The 20116-nt window shown below is 40.3% G+C and overlaps 1 protein-coding gene and 1 long non-coding RNA gene across 3 annotated transcripts in view; one reads left to right on the forward strand and one right to left on the reverse strand.

Moving 5' to 3' along the window:
• The window catches only part of LOC144371799 (uncharacterized), a 69270-nt gene that overhangs the window by 13690 nt on the left and 35464 nt on the right, over nucleotides 1-20116 (forward strand). The gene's annotated exons all lie outside the window — the stretch shown is intronic.
• Nucleotides 14860-17828, reverse strand: Cldn34 (claudin 34). The gene has a single exon (XM_078035146.1). It carries the CDS (start codon nucleotides 17639-17641, stop codon nucleotides 17003-17005), a length of 639 nt encoding a protein of 212 aa, XP_077891272.1. The 5' UTR covers nucleotides 17642-17828; the 3' UTR covers nucleotides 14860-17002.

Here is a 20116-nt window from a genome sequence, read left to right on the forward strand (position 1 = left end):
TCTTCCCATGAAATCAGCTTTTTGGCTGGTTCAATCTGGTCTTTCTTCATCCTTTTCTGATATCTCCTCCTTCTGGATAGGGGTTCCTCCGGGTCGATCATGATTAATGCTATTTTGGGGAGTCACAACCCTATCCCCCCCTTTTAATTTTTGTAATTGAAGCTTAATAGATAAATGAGCTTGTTCCACAATGGCTTGACCTTGGAGGTTATAAGGAATTTTTGTTTTATGATTAATTTTAAACTCTTGGCAAAATTGTTGAAAAGAAGAGCTTACATTGAGAGACCCCCAGATCCCCCAACCCAGAATGGACCACGCGAGACACTGGATGCAAACAGCAGGAGGATTTATTCTCACACAGGCGCCTGTGGGTGCACAGCAAAACCTCAGCCGGAGCTTCGGTGACTGGCACACCCGGGCTCGGGGGTACAGAGTTTTTATAGGAAGCAGGGGGCAAGGTTTCAGCCTAGCACAGTAACAGTTATTCTATTGGTTTATCTAAGTTCCTCTAGGTCCAGCCCCTTAGGTCACCTGGGGGGTAAACTTGTTTTTTCCACTTTATGTTCTCAGAAAAGAAACCCATAAATTGCATCCTATTCTTTTAGTTCCTGTTTTTACTCTATTTGCTCAAGCTTGGCCTTCCCAGGATTATCTATATGGAACATCTGGTGGTGGCATTGTATAGAGCTTGGAGTGTTACGTGCAGCTGGGAAGTGCTACGTGCAGCTTGTGGGGTTTTAACATGGGGGTTGTACATGGGAACATCCTGTAGGGCACAGGGGTTAGAATTCCTAACTTTGGGTTTGGGGCCCTGTAGTCCTTCAACATAAGCTGGAGCATTATCTGTTTTAATCTGTGTAGGGCACCCTAAAACAGAAAAAGCTGCTAGGCAATGAGAAATTACATGTTGAGTATTTTTCTTAGCACGTGCTGTGGCAAAAATAAATCTAGAATAAGTGTCCACTATGACATGTACATAACATTGTTTATCAAATTGAGGAATATGAGTTACATCTATTTGCCATATTTTATTTGGTTTTAATCCACGGGGATTTACCCCTGATGGCAGAGATGGAGTGTGAATAACACACTTAGGGCATTGGCTTACAATCTGACGAGCTTGTTCTCTAGTAATATTAAATTTTTTACGTAAGCTAGAAGCATTTTGATGATGCAAGGAATGGGAAGCTAGTGTACAGTCATATGAAGACATCCTTGACAAAAAGCTACTAATTTATCAATTTTGTCATTACCTGAAACTAGAGGTCCAGGAAGATTAGTATAGGCACATATGTGTCCTATGAAACATGGGTATTTTCGCATTAGCACTGTCTTTTGTAAATTATAAAATAACTGAAATAACTCCTGTGATGAAGTATACCCAATAACTGAAGTTTCAATATTTTTGGTAACTTTGACTGCATATAAGCTGTCAGAATAAATATTAATAGGCTCATTAGAAAAGTAATTTAAGGCACAAATCAGAGCTTGAAGCTCTGCTCTTTGGGCAGAAGTATAAGAAGTTTGTATTACCTGGCTAAAGAAATCCATTTGCTAGGAGGAAGGGGCTGTGAGCAAATATTTTCTATCAGGCTCTGTACAAAAGGCGAATTTGGACCATATGTCTCACATGCACTTTTTAGTTCCTTAATGGTTTTAAATGGGATTACAGCATGAACTCTCTCTGATCTTGCTCATTAACTTGCTCAAAAACTGGAAAAAGTTGAAAACCGCTAGTATCCTCCTCCGATTCTTGAGCCTTCTTAATACCTCGCTGGACTGGGGTAAGAAAAGTCATTGTTAATCCAGCGTACCTGTTAAATTTTGTCCTTTTAGTAGGTACTGGCCGAATTCCAATAGCCTGGGCAGGCGGTGTTAAACGCAGCCTGTTAAAATTTCTCTGTAAGTCCTGAATTTCAAAGTCTGATTCTCCTCCCTCAGACTGCGAGTCATGGTCAGACTCTGCGCTGTCGCCATTTTGAAATTGGGCTTCTAAGCCACGTGGCGGAGAAGAACTCTGAGCCCCTCTAGGAATCTCTTCCAGATTTTCCTCCCCAGGAAGATCGTCTACCTCTTCCGGAGAACTTTCTAGGGCTTCAGAAGTTTCTCCTCTATGATGTTGCTCTCTATAATCTCCTTGCAGGCTAGCCTGATCTTGCAAGTTTAAGTTCACATTTTTAACCTTTGGCTTGGCCCCTAGAGCCTTTGTTTTTAAACGGTTTAAGGGAAAGGGAATTAACTTAGCCTCAGGCGGATTTTCCATTTGAATAGACCTAACAGCTCTCTGAATGCCTTTTAACAGGTCTTCAGGGGGCCATGAACTCTGGCCCATATATTCAAAAAGACAAACTTCTAGAGCCGTCCAAGTTTTCTGAATATTTTCTATGTCTCCAGGTAATTCATTAGAAAGACAAGACTTTTTGTAACTTCCTTCCTAATTTCTCCCAAGTAAGTAAATCTGGAGACTCTTGTTCACAAAACCAAGGACAATATTCACCTACAATCTTTAAAAATTGTAATAACTGAGTTTTCTTTATCTGTTTTCCTTTCTGATTAAATATACTGTCTAAAATAGTCAGATACATTTCCTTATCCGTAGAAGTTGAATTTCCCATTTTAATTAATTTAACGTCTCTTTCCTTCAATATCTCCAGGTACTTTTGTGACCCAAATTGTCACCACTTCCTTTATCTTTATTTTTTATCTTTATCTTTATAGCGCGCTCCCACTCAATCTAACTAATCTAGAATGCCCCACGTTGGGTGCCAATTCCACCATGCGGCCAGCGCAATGGTTTCATTAATGAGGTCCTTGGCATAAAAGTTAGCTAGCAGAGATCGAAATAAAACACACAGACTCAGTTGCCTTTTTCTATTGCCAGGTCCGAGACGGCTCCCCTCTCTGGTTCCCTCCTCTAACCGCCCTGCAGGGCAGCAAGGATTACTCAGGGCTAGCAGGAGAGAGAGAGAGAGAGAGAGAGAGAGCTCGCCAGGGAGTAGCCTTTTATTGGGGAACAAGAAATTCAGGGGAGAATTCCATCCAATGAAGGTTGGGGGGGGGCCGCACTCCAAGGTCAGGGTCAGTGATTGGGCCCCCGGGGTCAGTGGTCAGTCACACCCCCACACGGACGGGTTCTCTCATCAGGAGAGGGCCGGGAAAGCTCCCACCCAGCCAGAGCGCCTCAGACCCAAACCGGGAGTCACCCAGTCACGTGTGAGAATGGCTCCCCACATCTGATAGAGTGGAATTTCTGGGCAGAGACCAGTTTCCCAGATGTGAGTCCATGCAGAATCCCCAGGGCTCCCTGCAGGAGGTGTGGAAGTTATTTTGTGATCTTTTCCAAGCAGCTGCACATTTCCTGGGTGGTAGTTAACATGGAGCCATCAGTGCATTGGCTCACAGATATTGTCGTGAATATTTTAATCTTGGTTCAGCCTGTGATTATTCAGTTTTCCCTTATAAGAAGCTAATTAATGCTCTTCCAGAGACAAACATGGGTGTGTTCAGAGTCTTTGCTTAAAATTGGGGATCCTTCAGACTTGCCCCATAAAAGAAAGCCCATGAAGTGGTTCCATAAAGCCATTTAATAAAAAGGTCTAAGTGAGTGACTTTAAATAAGGGAACTAACCCTAAAATAATAGAATCTGACCAAAACTCACTAGGCTTATACTGGACCCCTGTTTGGGATTCGCCCAGCCTGGTCTTTGTCCTCCTTACCTTTGAAGTGAAGGATCAGGGCCTCCTGACCAGCCACAGCTACAATCGCACCTTGTGTGCCCCTTTGGCCATGGGCGTCCACCCTCTAGATGGTATCTGGGAGCCATGGGGCAATTACAACCTTCTTGTAGCGAGACACTGCCTCTTTTCAGCAGGTCAAGACTTCTTCCTTCTTTTCTCCTTTTCATCTCTCAAAGAAATATTGTTGCAAAGTGCACATGTATGCTCTTGTGAGTGTGTGTGTGGGAGCACGTATGTGTCTGTGGTACTACTCCAGGTGCTCACTCTACAAGTGGAGAAAACAGCAGTCTCCTGTTCCTGGTGAATAATTGAGCAATGGATGAGCTGACTGTGCTTCCATATTTTCCTCCTTAGCTTTCTCATAGAACCACACCTTTCACTTGGGATAAAGATGGCAGGACTTTTTGGGTGGATCTGTCTTCCATTCAATAAACATTTGTGGCAGGCTGATGCAGTCAAGGCCTATTTATGCTCTTTCTTGGAAGAAAGGATAATAGGATGTCCAGTGTACTGGAGAACAATTCCATTGATGGTGACATTGGCTGATCCTGTGATCTTGAACAAGGCCCTTGGATGCCGTGATGCTGAGTGTCTTCCCTGTGTATTTTCAGGGTAGCATGTGAGCAGTGAGAGCCATCTGTGAGAGCCCTATGGAAAGGCAAAGGACCTGGAGAGAGCATGCATATGGCAGCATGAACACTGTCCTGTTGGCATTGTTGGTGTGACATTGTCTGTTTGTTTGGTCTTACTATGTTATTCAGGCTGGTCTCAAACTCCTGAGCTCAAGCTATCCTTTCATTTCACCCTCCTGGGTGCTGGGATTACAGGCATGCACTGATGCTCTCAGCCTGGTGTGAGATTTTCTGGCAATTAAAAGGTCTCTGCTTTTGAGGAATTCACAGACAAGGGCATGTGGACACTAATCACTATTCTTCAAAATACAATGTGTCAGACCTGGGATTCCTCCTAATGAAGGGTGATGTGTAGGACAGGGTCGATCAGGAAGCATTTCTTGGAGCACGTGTCATTTGAGAGGGGTTTCCAGAATGAGTTGGATTTTCACTGGCAGAGATTAGGGTAAAGCACTCCAAGAGAGAGGTGTGAGCCTGGGCCCCACAGGAGGAGATATTGGGAACCTGGAGCGTTGGGCTTAGATGGTGATGAGATGAATGCAGAAGGGTGTGCAGAAAACTTAGTCCAGGAATGGGAACTGGGGGCAGGATTCATGAACAGACCACAATAGCAACCTGAGGGGTTTGATCATGATTCTGGACCCAATAGAAAAATGTTTTAAGATTCTTCTTTATCACTGGCAATGAGAAGTTGTTATGGAGCTGCTGGAGTAAAAGATGATAGTTTCAATAATCTCTCTCTCTCTCTCAAAAAATAGAATTTATGTTTTAGAGAAGTTTTAGGTTCCCAGCAAACTTAAGCGGAAGGCACAGAGAGCTCCCCTGCACACTCATAAGCACAGCACAAGCAATAGCCCCATAATAGTGGGACATTTTTATAATATATATGACACTATGTTGACCCATTTTTAGCCCAGGGCCCATAGTTTACATGAGGGCTTATTTTTTAAAGAATTTAACCTTTATGTTTTATTTGTTTTTTATGTGGTGCCAAGGATCAAACCCAGTGCCTCACCAGTGCTAGTTAAGTGTCCTACCACTGAACTGCAACTCCAGCCCAAGGGCTCACTTTTGGTGGTGTACATTCTAAGGGTTTGGACAAACATATAGTGTCATCTATCCATCATCATGGTAGCATATAGAAGAGTCTCATTGAACTCAAAGTTTTCCATGCTCCAACTATTCATCCTTCCTTTCCCCCTCTCCTGGCGAACACTGGTCTTTTTACCATTTCCATAGTCTGACCTTTTCCAGAATGTCATATTGTTAGAATGATACATTGCATAGCTTTTTCACTGGCCGTTTTCACCGAGTAAATGCATTTAAGAATTTAAGATTGCTCCATGTCTTTTCATGGCCTGGTAGCTCATTTCTTTTTCTATTCTTTTTTTTTTTTTTTTAGTTGTCAATGGACCTTCATTTAGTTAATTTATATATTTATATGTGGTGCTGAGAATCAAACCCAGTGCCTCACACATGCTAGGTGAGCTCTCTACCTCTGAGCCACAATCTCAGCCCCAACTCATTTCCTTTTAATGCTGAATAATATTCCATTCTCTTGATGGACCACAGTATGACTATCTGTTCACCTACTGAAGATGGGTTGCTACCAAGTTTTGGCAACTAGGAATATGTCTGCTGTGAACCTCTGTGGTGAGTTTTGTGTAGACATGAGTTTTCAACTCATTTTAACAAATACTAATGAGCACAGCCGCTGGACCCTAATAGTCCCACCCTTTTTAATTCAAGAAGATCCCAATCTCTTGCTTTAATGGAAGGTGCAGGTAATTAGAGGTTTCCTGTGAAGATAGGTTTAGGAATGATGGAACCAGATAGCAAACCCTGGAAGAAAAAATATTAAATAAAATTTAAAATAATTTAAAAATGAAGAAATACTCCTTCAAATGAGCCTGATCCATGAGTCTAATACCTAATAATCCCACATTCCAAAGTGTTTATCTTTTGAAAATAAAATTGCTGACACTAATTCCCTATAGCTGTCTGGACCTGCCCATCCTCCCACCTGGCCCTGTAGTGGCCACAGGTTTTCTGTAGGGCCTATTTTAATTGTAGGGATTTTCCTGCATTAATTAAGGCTGAACACTAGCCGCCCACTTACCAGGTAACCTGTTTTAAAAAGCAGCTATATTCTGGTTGGTCAGCAGGGGTGGACTCACATTTGCAGTCAAGCTGGCACAAATTGCTTCAAATTCTTCAAGATTTCCATCCAACAAGGCAGCCGGGTTGTTGCTGAGAGACACAGATTCACCAGAACAAGTTGGTTTTAAAGAACAAGATGGGAAGTGGGGCACTCTGCTTAGCTCAAAACGTGGGGCTCCTGGTCTCCGTGGCTGGCTATGTCTGTTCCCTGGTGACTCTGTGCATTCCTCAGTGGCTGACTTTCTCCTCGGGTTTACTCCAGAATGAGAGGTACATGCTGGGCCTCTGGGAAACGTGTATGACTCAAGACTTCCGTGGCAGTGTGTGCCAGGGCCACACCGCCCGGCAAAACCTGGCTGCTGAGATGCGTGTGGCTCGCATCCTTTTGTGTGTGGCCAGCACCGCTGGTTCGCTCGGGCTCGTGGCCATCTTCCTGGAACTCACCTGTCTGAGGTACCTGGGCTGCCGAGAACATTCTTTGGAGAAAAACAGCAATGTTGTCGGGGGAGCTCTGTTTTTCCTGGCCGGACTCACCACTTTAGCGCCCGTGTCCTACATCGCCCATGTCACCGTTCAGAAATTCTGGGGCTCTGAGCTCCCAACCAACTTGCCCAGGTGGGAATATGGCAATGCCATGTTCATTGGTTGGGTTGGTGGACTTTGCCTTTTCACTGGAGGGCTTCTTTTGATCCTGTCACAGCTTTATACCAACAGATGGGCTGAAAAAACAGTCTCTTTCCATTCAAAATTGGACTTTTCCAGAAAAATGCCTTTAGGTAAAGTAGACTTTGTTTAAATATGGACCATTGACCTCCAGATTTCTTGAGAATGTTTCCAATGCAGGGCTTGGTTTGCTAATTTCCCAGAAGCCGAACTTCTTTCTCTCCTCTCTTTCCTCTTTTTCACACCACGTATTTGGCTTAATTTTAATCTGTCCCTGTTTGCCATTAAATATCAACTAAAGTGTTTCCTTGAAGAGGTGATTTTTTTTTTTTTTTTTTGTGCTTGAGGTTTGGTTTTTTTTAAAATATTTATTTATTTATTTTTTAATTTTCGGCGAACACAACATCTTTGTTTGTATGTGGGGCTGAGGATCGAACCCAGGCCGTACGCAAGCCAGGCAAGCGCACTACCGCTTGAGCCACATCCCCAGCCCCAAGAGGTGATTTATTTATGCTTAGTTTTTCTACCTCAAAATCAAACATTGCACTCTGTGAAAAGTCATTATCATGTGCCTGAGAAGTTCATGTGCTGTCATTAATGAGGAAGTGAAAAGGTGATATTGAAAAGAGTTGGTATCAGACCATTAGGAAATGGGAAGAAGCAACAGCATAATGCCTTATTTGTAGTACCTTCTTTTATATATATATATATTGGGGATTGAACCCATGGGTACCTAACCACTGAGCCACAACTCCAGCACTTTTTTATATTTTATTTATAGACAAGGTCTCACTGAGTTGCTTAGGGCCTCGCTAAGTTGCTAAGCCTGGCTTTGAACTTGCGATCCTCTTGCCTCAGCCTCCAGAGCCTCTGGGACCACAGGTGTGTGCCACAGCACCCAGCTTATTTGCAGTACTCTAAGAACACCATCACAGCTCATGGGAATGGCCACCAGAAACCCATGTCTTTCATTGATGTATGAAATATCATGGAATGTGCCTATTGCATGATTGCTCTTTGACTACAGTTTAATTTTCTAGTAGATTCTGACCCAGGATAGACTAATCAAATTCTTTTCTGAGGCTGGGAATTGATAGGTAAATCATATGTAAAATTGAGCTTAGTGAATGTCCAAGACCATCTCATATTGCCCAGCATCATGAATAAACAGTTAAAATGGAAAAAAAATACTCATTTTTGGAGACTGATTCAATTTCTCAGATTCTATGAATTGGATTCAACTTCTCAGACTGATTCAACTTCTCAGATTCTATGAATTGTCCCAGTAATTGATAGTTTTATGGATTATCTTCCAGATTACCTTCATTAGTTTATTTTTAAATTTACACTAGGGTTTATCAATTAGGTACTGTTGAATTTGGGGCTGGATAATTTCTGCAGTTGGGGCTATCTAGGCATTGGAGGTAGCTGAGCATTATCCCCAACTCCCACCCACTAGATGCCAGTAGCACCCCACCCCTAAAGTTGTGGCAACCAAAAAATGTCTGCAGACATTGCCAGATGTCCCCTAAAGGGACAAAAATCACCTCAGTTAAGAGCAATTAACCAAGACCAACTCCAACTGGTTTCTTTTATTTGAAATTGAGTCTTAACATCACTCATCTACCCCAGTGTTTCTAGGAGACATGATTCTCTTAGAAGAGTCTCTGAATTGGATGAGCAATAACTTCTCTGTCTGTAAAATTGCAGTTATATCTATATGGATGGCATCGGGTTGGAGGGTGACATTCATATCAAGTCTTGTCAAGGATCCAAATGATCCTGGTTCTTAAGGTGGAGCAAGGGCTGCTGCCCTGAAATGGGCAATGAGTCCTGATATGGGGCCTTTCACAGAGGCAGGTTTGGTTCATAGCCATTCAGGTCTGGAATCAGCCATGTAGCTACAAAGGCCATTTCATGGATTCATCATACCTCAATCAAAGCCACTTTGGGACCTCACCCACACCTCCCAGCCTTTGCTGTATCAAGGCTAGGCCTTCTTCCTTCAACTTAGCAGTTCAGCCACTCAAGTCCTAGAATGCTGTGTAGCTCCTTCTACCTGCAATGCTGATTAGTCTAAGAAGTAGGTAGACTAAGAAAAAATGGAAATAAAATTAGCTAATTATTTTTAGAAAATTTATGTTGGCTACTGAAGATGGCCATTGTCTCAAGAGTTCATAAATTATATATCTACCATCATGTCCTGGTTTGTGGCTGATTGAACTCAAGTTTACCAGTTCTCAGATTCCAGAATGTGCTTCTTTATCTTTCTAAAAATCAAGTTAACACTTCTCTGCCTTCAGCTGTGGCATCTCCATGTTTACCAAAAGAATTATCATGATACTAGCCCTGCATAAAATGCCAACTAGACTTCCAGACTAGATTCCCGTGAATGAGTGAGATCTGTATGAATTGACTAAGATATGAAATAAATGGATGCTTGGACAACATTGTTCACAATGGAGAAGTAAAAACAACCAATTACCTGTGAATAAGGAATGCATATGTAAATCATGGTAAGAGTCTAAGTATTAACACAGTGCCAGAGACTAAGTACTAGCACAGTGCCAGCAGCAGCAACCATGGATATGTGTTGAGTGCTTAATATGCGCCAATAAATGTAGCAGAACATTACATGTGCTATTTAATCTCACAACAATTATACGAAGAGAACTAATTACTATCCAATTTTGCAGATGGAGAAACTACAGGGTAGTTAAATAACTAGCCAAGATCATACTGCCTGTAGCAATTTAAGGTAACAAACTCCGCCATGCATTGGGGTCATGTATAAGCATCAGGAAACAGGGTTGAAGCAACAGTGTATGGCTAGTTGGCTAGAATTTTTAAGTCACAGCCTTTTTGGTTGTCACAACCGGAAGTGGCTGCTACTGGAATTCAGTGGGTGGGGTCAGGGATGCTGCTCCATATCCAATGATGCACGAGACAGCCCCACCATAAAGAATTATCTGAAGCCATGTGCAGTGGGGCAAGCCTGTAATCCCAGCAGCCTAGGAGGCTGAGGCAACGGGCTCACATGTTCAAGGTCATCCTCAGAAACTTAGCAAGGCTGTAAACAACTTAGCAAAATCCTGTCTCAAAATAAAAATAAAAAGGGTTGGATATGTGTATCAGTAATACAGTAGCCCTGGGTTCAATCCCACATACACACACACACACACAAAAAAAAAAAGGCAATGAAAAGTCAGCTCCAAAATGTCAGACCAGAAAAAGACTACACTTCATAGAACATTTTATATTTCATTCATGTGTTCATTGAAAGTTTATTGTATGTCTACAGCACTGTGAACATCGGTGCTTGTGTTCTAAACTCTGTGTGAGTAAAGACTCTAAGTCAAGGCTTGCCCCTATTGCTTCTGATGGTTGACTAAGCAACAGAAGAATTGGAGATTTAAAATCCTAAAAAAAAAAAAAAAAAAAAAAAAAAAGAGAACAGCTTGCTCTCCTCCCCGACTTCTATTTTCTGAAAGATGAAGTTACCATTAAAGTCACTTAGGACTGTATCAAATGCTTGCTTTTTCATCAATTTTTAAATTGCAAGACAACTGGGGTGGGGTGATTATGATACGCACCTAGAGGGTAGAGACCAGGAAGGCTGCTAGACATCCTACAGTGTAGAAGGACAGACCTTCAAAGAGTAAGCCAGGCTGACATGACAACCATGCTGAGTTTCAGAAAGTCTGCCCAGACAAATACATGTGCTGCCTACCATTATGAATAGACATCAGTATTTTAGAGCTCCCCAGGAGATTCCAATATACATATGAGCTAGAGAAACAGGGCATTCATTTTGCAATCTCATGTGTGTGAATATCAATCAACTCATTGTGGATTTGTGTAATGTTCACTGCAAAAACAAATATATTGTTAATATTTAGGGTTTTATTTTTTAATATATATAGATATAATTTATATACTATAAAATCAAACTTGTTTAGGGCATATATTTTGAAGAGTTGTAATAAATTATATAATTTTGGGCTATGACTACGATCCGGCTACAGAACATGCTCATCACCCTAAAATGTTCCCTAGTGGCCTTATGTAGTCACTCCCTATTTTCACTACTATCACCAGTCAATCACTATGCTGTTTGGTCTCTGTAGTTCTGTCTTTTCTAGAAAATGTCTACAAATAGAATCATGATTATGTCATTTTCTCTTGGATATCCTATATAAGTAAGTATATTGCCTTTGAAATTTTTATTTTATTTTTTCCTTTTTGATTCTCCTACCTTTAATTTCTTTTCATTCTTGGTTTAGTGGTTACCTCCCCACTTTCTGAGATATTGGGGATGGATCCCTGCTAAGTAAGTGTTCTATCACTGAATTACACCCCCAACCTCCATTTTTTTCTTAAATTTGGAGACTTGGTCCTGCTAAATTGCTCAGGCTGGCCTCAAATGTGTGGTCTTCCTGATCAGCCTCTAGAGTAGCTGAGATTACAGGCATGAACCACTGGGCCAAGCTCACGGTTACCCTTTTATTTTTGATATACACACTTACTTAAAAATCTGAAGTTAATGAATGTTTCAGAATAAGCAAGGAATTAAATAGCTTCAGCTCTTTTTACCTTTGTCCTATATCCCCGAGGTGTGCAAATCCATAATATAGACATTGAAAAATTATGATTGGTGTTGGTTTAGATGTATTTACCCACTTACTAATTTCAGATACAGTGCTCCAAAAGACTAAAATAAATATTCGTTGAGAAGAAAGACATTCCATGTTTGCTCTTTGATTTCTCTCTTGTGGACTCAATATGGCTAATCAGTGCATGGAATGCAGGGATTAAAGTGAGACTGTCTCATTTTTAACCTCATAGAGCCTTGCTTTTCTAGTCATTTATTTACTTTTGATGTAGTCTTTTAAACACCTGAAGAGCTATGATTGCTCAAGCTACATAGGTAGAGGGTGACTTTGATCTCTTGCATGCAGTATATGCCCACAGTCCTCAGTTGAATGTTTTGTGGCACCTCCCATATGAAAGATGTTAATGTTTGGTGAAGGAATTGACCAGAGCATGAACAAGCTGAAGCTGTCCCTCCCCTGAGTTGGCCTTAACCATGATTTTGGAATTCAATCAAATAAGTTTGTTTGAGGATTTAGAAGTCACCTTGGGAGCTATCTGGACCATCCATGAAGTTTGGGAGAAAAAAGACTTCCACAGTCCAAGGAAGGCACACGTGTTGGTTGGGGTACTGGAAGTCAGAATTTGCATGAACAAGATCTATGCTCCTAATGCAAATTAAAAATCAAAAGTACTTTTAAGTGCCTGTGTTAAAAACACCAAAAGTGGCCTGGGGGTATAGCTCAGTGTTAGAGCATTTATCTTGCATGCTGCAGGCCCTGGCACCAAGATCATCATCATCATCAAAAGAGAACTATAAATGCTGAATGGAAAAAGCAGCATTTTGCCTGGGTTGAGTGTCTAAGAATGAATACAAATCACCATAATCCCCAGCAATACTTCTCTGAGATACCTAAACAAGAGAAATGAAAACTTGCATTCATGCTTGAACCCAAGTGTACTAGTATCTTTTTTTTTTATAATTGCCTCACTGAAAATAGCCCAATACAAACAAAACCACCTTAAAGAAAAGTAGATTTGAACAAAGAGAAAGACGGGATCCTAATTTTTAAAATGCTGGGTTTTTTTCCCTACCCTGGAGCAAGGCAAGATGAATATAAAGTCCATATAGAAAAATAAGCCAAACAACTGAGAAAGTCCTAAGGGTGGGGAGGGAATAGGACACACAAATAATATACCTATTATTTTATTTTTGGTTTTTACTTTTTGGTACTGAAGCTTGAACTTAGGTTTCTTTCACATGCTGAGCATGGGCTGCACAATGAACCTTCTTATAATTTTAAAATAAATATCTATAGTGGTTAATTGTAGGTGCCAACTGGACTGGATCAAGGAATATCTAGAAAGCTGGTAAACTAGTATTTCTAGGTGTGTCTGTGAGGTTGTTTCTAAAGATTGGTACATGAGTTAGTGGACTGCATGGAGAAGATCCCTCTCAATGTAGGTAGCACTGTCAGTCGGCTTGGGACTGAGATACAATGCAAAGGCAGAGGAAAGGTGAATGCTTTTTCTCTCCTGGACCTGGGACAATCCTCTTCTGCCACTGCACATCAGAAATCTAGGGTCTGGGATTTATATCAGCAGCTCCCAATGCCCCCTGGTTCTGAGGCTTTCAGGCTCAGAATGAGCCACACTTCCAACTTTGGCATCCCAGAGTCCCCAGTTTGCCTGTTGGGGGACTTCTCAGTCCCCATCTCTATCATCGATATATATATATATGTATGTTCTGGCTCTGGAGAATCCTGATTGATGATGCAGTCTCCATAATTTAAAACACTGAAACAATAATGCATAAATTCACTAAAATTCAAATTGAATGCCTAGAAATGAACCCAGTATCTATGGAAATTCAGTATATGAAAAAAGCAACATCCCAAATCACTGAAAAAAATAGTTTTTTAAAAATTAACTGATATTTGTATAAAAGGAGACTTGGAAAAAGAAAAATTTTACCTAATATCTAATAGTATATACCAGTATAAGTTCCAAATGATTACAGTAAAAATGAAATCATTCAAGTACAATTGTCCCTTAGTATCCCTATGGTATTGGTTTTAGGACCAGCACCTCCCTCATAAAAAAAAAAACAAAATCTTCGGATACTCAAGACCCTTGTATAAAATGGCATTGTGTTCAGGTGCAATGGGATTATACCTGTAATCCCAGCAACTTGGGAGGCAAAGGTAGGAGGATTGAGAAGTTTGAGGCCAGCCTAGGCCACCTAGAGAAACCCTGACTCAAAAAATAAAAAATAAGAAAAGGCCAGAGGTCTGGGTATGTAGCTCAGTGGCACAGTGCTTGCCTAGCATGCATGATGCCCTGGGTTCAATCTGAAGCACCACAAAAAATTGAAAATAAAATAAAAAGAGCTAGAGATGAAGCTCAGCAGTACAGGACCCCTGGGTTCAGTCCCCAGTAACCCCCCCCCCCGACACACATACAAACACAAAATGATGTTTAAAGGATTGTAGGGCGTTATTCATTGGTAGAGCACTTGCCTAGCATGTGTGAGACCTTGGGTTCCATCCCCAGCAAACACACACACACACACACACACATAAATGATGCTGAGATATCATTTCTCACCTACCATGCTTAAGAACAATTCATATAAAATTGAATTTTTTATAAATGCTGTTTTGGCAATTCTTACACAATGTAAAATTGTTCTGTCCTTGGTTCCCATTTTTCTTGGACCTGTCAGAGATTGATTGTCTAGACATTCTTTAACTTGTACTAAACTAGGGTCATTTTGACCCATTTTCCCTTCTGCTTATGATTTTATATCTCATGACATTTGTTTATGGTTTTGAATCATAGCAACAGCCACTTATGATTAATATGGTTTTGGACTATAAAAGGTATACTCAAACCCTGGGAGGGAGTTAAAGAATGTAGATTTTGCAGCTTGCCTGTTGGCCTGCCAGCTGGTGGATCTGTTCTGCCAACTGGTGAATAAAGATGGTTCCATCTCCTGTTTTAAAATTGACTCAGTAATTTATTGCAATCTCGCCATAACATAATGAATAAGTTCCAAGAGTGTTGTGAACCTGTGTGTAATTATGTGCAAATGGACATTATTCTGGAGAGAATCTTCATGAGGTTAAGAACCACTGGAATAAAGGAAAATTATGTGTAAATACATATGCTTTAATTTTAACAGCATGTAGTTAGTCAATGCAGTTGTTGAACATATTGTTATGTCCTCCTCTTACCATTTCATTACTCAGGAATACCATTTTTTCTAGAATGAATTTTATTGATAAAGTGAAGACTTGTTTTGTAAATAGTATATTAACTTGTCTTGAATAAAGTTTTTTTTTTAATCTTAAAAATACCAACACAGACATGCCAGAGAACACACACGCCCCTGTGGCTTCACTGCCAAAGATGGGACAACTTGACCAACAAATGAGTAGTGCATGGAAGTGGTAGCACATACCTATGATCCCTGTGACTCAGGAGGCTGAGACAAGATCATAGGTTCAAGGCCAGTCTCAGCAACTTAGCAAGGCCCTAAACAACTTAGTGAGATCCTGTTTCTAAACAAAAAAATAAAATAAAATAAGGGCTGGAAATGTAGATCAGTGGTAAAATGTCCCTGGGTTAAATCTCTGGTATCAAAAAAAAAAAAAAAAGAAGAAGAAGAAGAAAAGAAAAAAAGAAAGAAAGAGAAAAGGAATAGTGACTGAAAATGAGTGCAACAGTTTGAACATATAGAAATCCAAGTTACTGTTAAAAGCACTTATGAGTCAATCATGAGAATTTGAACATTGATCCAGTATTTGAAAACCTTAAGAAATTACTGAAAACTTTTTTGGTTTGACAGTAGCAACATGGTTATGGAAAAACCACATGCAGAGGGAAGGGTGGAAGGAGGAGAAGGAAGAGGAGAAAGGGGTCTTATATTTTCAAAATGCATATTGAGACTTCTGCCATGGCAGTCATTGAAGACCAGCAGCCATGTCTCTGCACGACCGATGGCCATGGGCCTTAGGAAGAGCTATAAGGCCACAAGAATATGATCATGTTGAGGTATAGCTGCTGCTGCAGGCATCTCACCCAGCTCACTAAGTTTGGGTGGAATGTGATTGGAGAGGTGTATGGCTTTGTCCAGCACAAGTGGTACACCATGAAGCTGTTCCAAGACTCTAAGGATAAACAAACCCTCAGGTTCATCAAGAAGAGTGCAGTGCTGTATGCCTGTAATCCCAGCTGCTTGGGAGGCTGAAGCAGGAGGATCACAAGTTCTAAGCCAGCCTCAGTGAGGCCCTAAGCAACTTAGTGATACCTTGTCTCTTTTTTACATTTTACTTAAAATATAAAAAAGAGGGGATGTGGCTCAGGGGTTAAGCACTCCTGGGTTCACACATCTGCACCAAGAGAAAGTGAGAGGAATGGAGCAATATCCTAGCCACCATGAAGAAAGCAGCTGCCAAGCAGGGCTGAGCCCCTCCTCCTGCTTGTGCACAGGAATGTGTACTGAAGTAGTTATGAGTAAAATACCTATTCCTAGGGATTCATTATACTGTTCATAGACTGATAATTATTGAAATTGGAACCATCATTTTTACTTTTGAATACACTTGATAATTTCCATAATGAAAACTTGAGAACAACTATGTGAGTTCAAAATCCAAAACTGGAAGTAGTATTGCACACCTGTGATCTCTAGTTTTATTTTAATTTTAATATTTAAAAAAATTTTCAGTTGTAGATGGATAGCATGCCTTTATTTTAATTGTTATTTTTTATGCAGTGGTAGGGATCAAACTCAGGGCCTCACACATGCTAGGCAAGCACTCTACCACTGAGCTACAGCCCCTACCCTCCCAGCTAGTTTTGAGGCCAATTGATCACAAGTTACAGGTCAACCTGGGCAACTTAATTAGATCCTGTCTAAAAAATATATTTTTTTAATTGAGGGACTGGGGAGGTAGTTTAATGGTAGAGAACTTAACTAGCATGTGTGAGGCTCTGGGTTTTGTCCAGTGTTACCAAAAAAAAAAAAAAAAAAAAAAAAAAGAGCAAACACTCAAAAAAGAAAAAAAATCTAAAAGAGAAAAACAAAAATTCAGTATACAATGGTCACGAAGACATTCTCTCAATTGTAGATTGTAGAACATTCAGATAATACTTCCCATAACCTTCTGGAAATAATGGATTTGCAAAGTCCATACAACTTGGAAATTCATTTTTCAAACCTCAGGATGCACTTGGTTGTCCAGGGGGAAAGTGTAAGAATGGAAAATTATCCCACTTAACAACAGCAGGAAGGCAGCTAGTGTTGCCACTATCAGGGCACTCCCAACTTCCTGAACATCTGGCTTGAAGGGCACATGGAAAGACGAAGGGAATTCAATCCCCTCCATGCTTATGATGGAATAGTAATTCCAGAGCACAACAATTAAGATACAGCCGCTAGCAGTGATGTTCAGAATTCCTGAAGCGACGAATGGATTGCAGGTAACGTTCTTCTGAAAGATTCCCATGTACACATTCCTCAGGGCAAGGACGATAAAGGCTTTCCCCAAGAGCCCCAGGATGTTGGCAGCCAGCAAGAGGTGCTGACCAACACAAATGTTGGGTGGAAGGAAGTCATCATGGTAGGTGTATCGGTAACACATTTTGGTTTTGCTGGTGTTACTTTCATGGTTGTAAATGCATACTCTCCACATTCCCACACAGGTAACACCAGAGGAGGGGAGAAGGGGGTGGTTCATGTACCATATTCGCCACTCCACGAGGCCCATGGAAATGCCAGACAGGATCCATCCTACAGTGGCAATAGCAAAGCCCGCTACTTGGCAATTGGCACTACTGACGAGCCAGACCATGGCAACAGCATATATAGTTCATCTGCAAACAAATACAGGACATCATGAGTGTGGTATCCTCTGGCTAGGATAGCCCCCTATGGGGGAACAGTACTCAGACAGAAGGAATATATTCAAGAAAGGAGGCATTTTCCCCTCTCAATCAGTTGCAGGGAGTGCAGGTTGAGCAAACTTTGTTTAGGGCTATGTGGCAATATTTGCCCAGAGCTTTAAAATATACAAACTCTCAATCAGTTCCACTTCTGACCATTGGTTCAAAGTCATAATTAAGTCTGGCCAAACATTATTCACAGATATGATCAGTACAGCACTCTTTGTAATACTGAAAAACAGGAAACTACGTCTAACAATTAGTTAAATCATTTATGCTTCCAGCCACTCTATCAAGCTATGTGCCAACATTAAAACTCTTGGAGGGCTGGAGTTGTGGCTCAGTGGTACAATGCTTGCCAAGCATTCGTGAGGCACTAAGTTCGATTCCCAGCATCACATAAAAATAAACAAATAAAGTAAAGGTATTGTGTCCATCTTAAAAAAAAAACCTATCAGTGGAGGGGCTGGTGTTGTGGCTCAATGGTAGAGTGCTTGTCTAGCATGTGTGAGGCACTGGGTTTGATAATCAGCACTGCATATAAATAAAAGAATAAAATAAAGGTCCATCAGTATCTGAAAATAAATTTTAAAAAATCAGTGGAATCATACAAGTTATAATATTTTGTACTTGGCTTTTTTCACTTAGCACAGTGTTTTCAAGGTTCACCCTGCTACAGCATGTGTAAGTGTATCACTTTTTAGTATCCATTAGTATTCCTTTGCATGGACATACCATGATTTGTTCACTCATTCGTCATTTTTAGAATTTAAATTAGAATTTAGATTACATTGAATTTAGATTGAATTCCCTAAAAATGGGTTCCATGTTTTGCCTGTCTTAATGTTACTGTAAACATGCATATATAAAACTATGCACATATTTTCATTTCTTTTGGGTAGATGCTGAGGAGTACAATTGGCGGGTCATATGTAATTGTGAATGTAACTTTTCATTAGAAATGATTAAGGTATTGGCTGCACCATTATGCTCCCACTAACAATGTATGAAGGTTCCAGTTTATTCATGTCTTCTCCCATATTTGGTATTTGTAGTCTTTTTGATTATAGTCATTCTAGTCATCATTTTATGTGACCAAAAGGAAGATTCTCACAGTACACCAACATCATGTTACAAAATAGTAGTTTTAATATAATCATAGACATGAATTACACCACTGGAAGGCTATATGCTGTTACTAAGAGAAATTTTTAAAGGATTTCAAGAATTATGAGGGGTTTTTAAAGCTATTGGTGTTATGAAGCATTGCAAATATATGGAAAAGCACACAAAATCTACATGCATACCTTAATGGCTTATCACTTGGAAAACAGCCATATAGCTACCACTCTGATAAAGTTATATAATATACCACTTCCTTCCTTTTATTTTTTAAAATTAATTAATTTGTTCTAATTTGTTATACATGACAGTAGAATATATTTCAATTCATATTACACATATAGAGCACAATTTTTCATATCTCTAGTTGTGCACAAAGTAGAGTCGCACCATTCATGTCTTTATACATGTACTTAAGGCAATGCTGTCCATCTCATTCCTACTCCCACGCTCCCCCCTTCTCTTGCCTCCCCTTTGCCCTATTTAAAGTTCCTCCAATGGAACTCCCACGGTCCAACCCCCATCCCCATTATGGATCAGAATCCACTTATCAGTGAAAACATTCAGCCTTTGGTTTTGGGGGATTGGCTTTCTTCACTTTCATGATGTTCTACAACTCCATCCATTTACCATTTCCTTGCTTTTCTTTATAGTTGTATCACCTCAGTATGCATCCTAAACATTTTAATAATTTTGCCTGTTTTTCAAAATGGGAACCATGTGGTAGGCATTCAGGTGTGGACTGGTTTTTTCACTTGATAGTGTTTATGACACTTAGATTATGATTTTTAAAATATTTATTTATTTATGTCAGGCTAGGAATTGAACTTGGGGCATAGTGCATGCTAGCCTAGCACTCTACCAACTGTGCTATATCCACAGTCTAAGATTATGATTTTTAATAGTGCGTAGATATTCAGTACTTTTAGATATGTCTGTCGTGAGCATGATTATTTTGAAATAAGAATACAATAAAAATACTTCATTAAAAAGTTGTCAAGCGGGCTGGGGTTATGGCTCAGCGGTAGCACGCTTGCCTGGCATGCATGAGACACTGGGTTCAAGTCTCAGCACCACATATAAATTAATAAATAAAGGTCAATCAACAAACATTTTTTAAAAAGTTGTCAAGCAATAGAGGATTAATTAATTCTAGTACATACAGATACTTTAGTACCTAGGATATATTACAGTAATTCATTTTTTATAATACTTACCGAGAGTTAAAACAGGAGAGAATTAAGGAATATGTCAGTCTCCAA

Source organism: Ictidomys tridecemlineatus, chromosome X (assembly GCF_052094955.1).
Source record: "Ictidomys tridecemlineatus isolate mIctTri1 chromosome X, mIctTri1.hap1, whole genome shotgun sequence".
Lineage (NCBI taxonomy): Eukaryota > Metazoa > Chordata > Mammalia > Rodentia > Sciuridae > Ictidomys > Ictidomys tridecemlineatus.

Excerpts from the sequence above, each read along its gene's own strand:
- Cldn34 (XM_078035146.1), bottom strand. The coding sequence starts at position 17,641 with ATGGTCTGGCTCGTCAGTAGTGCCAATTGCCAAGTAGCGGGCTTTGCT.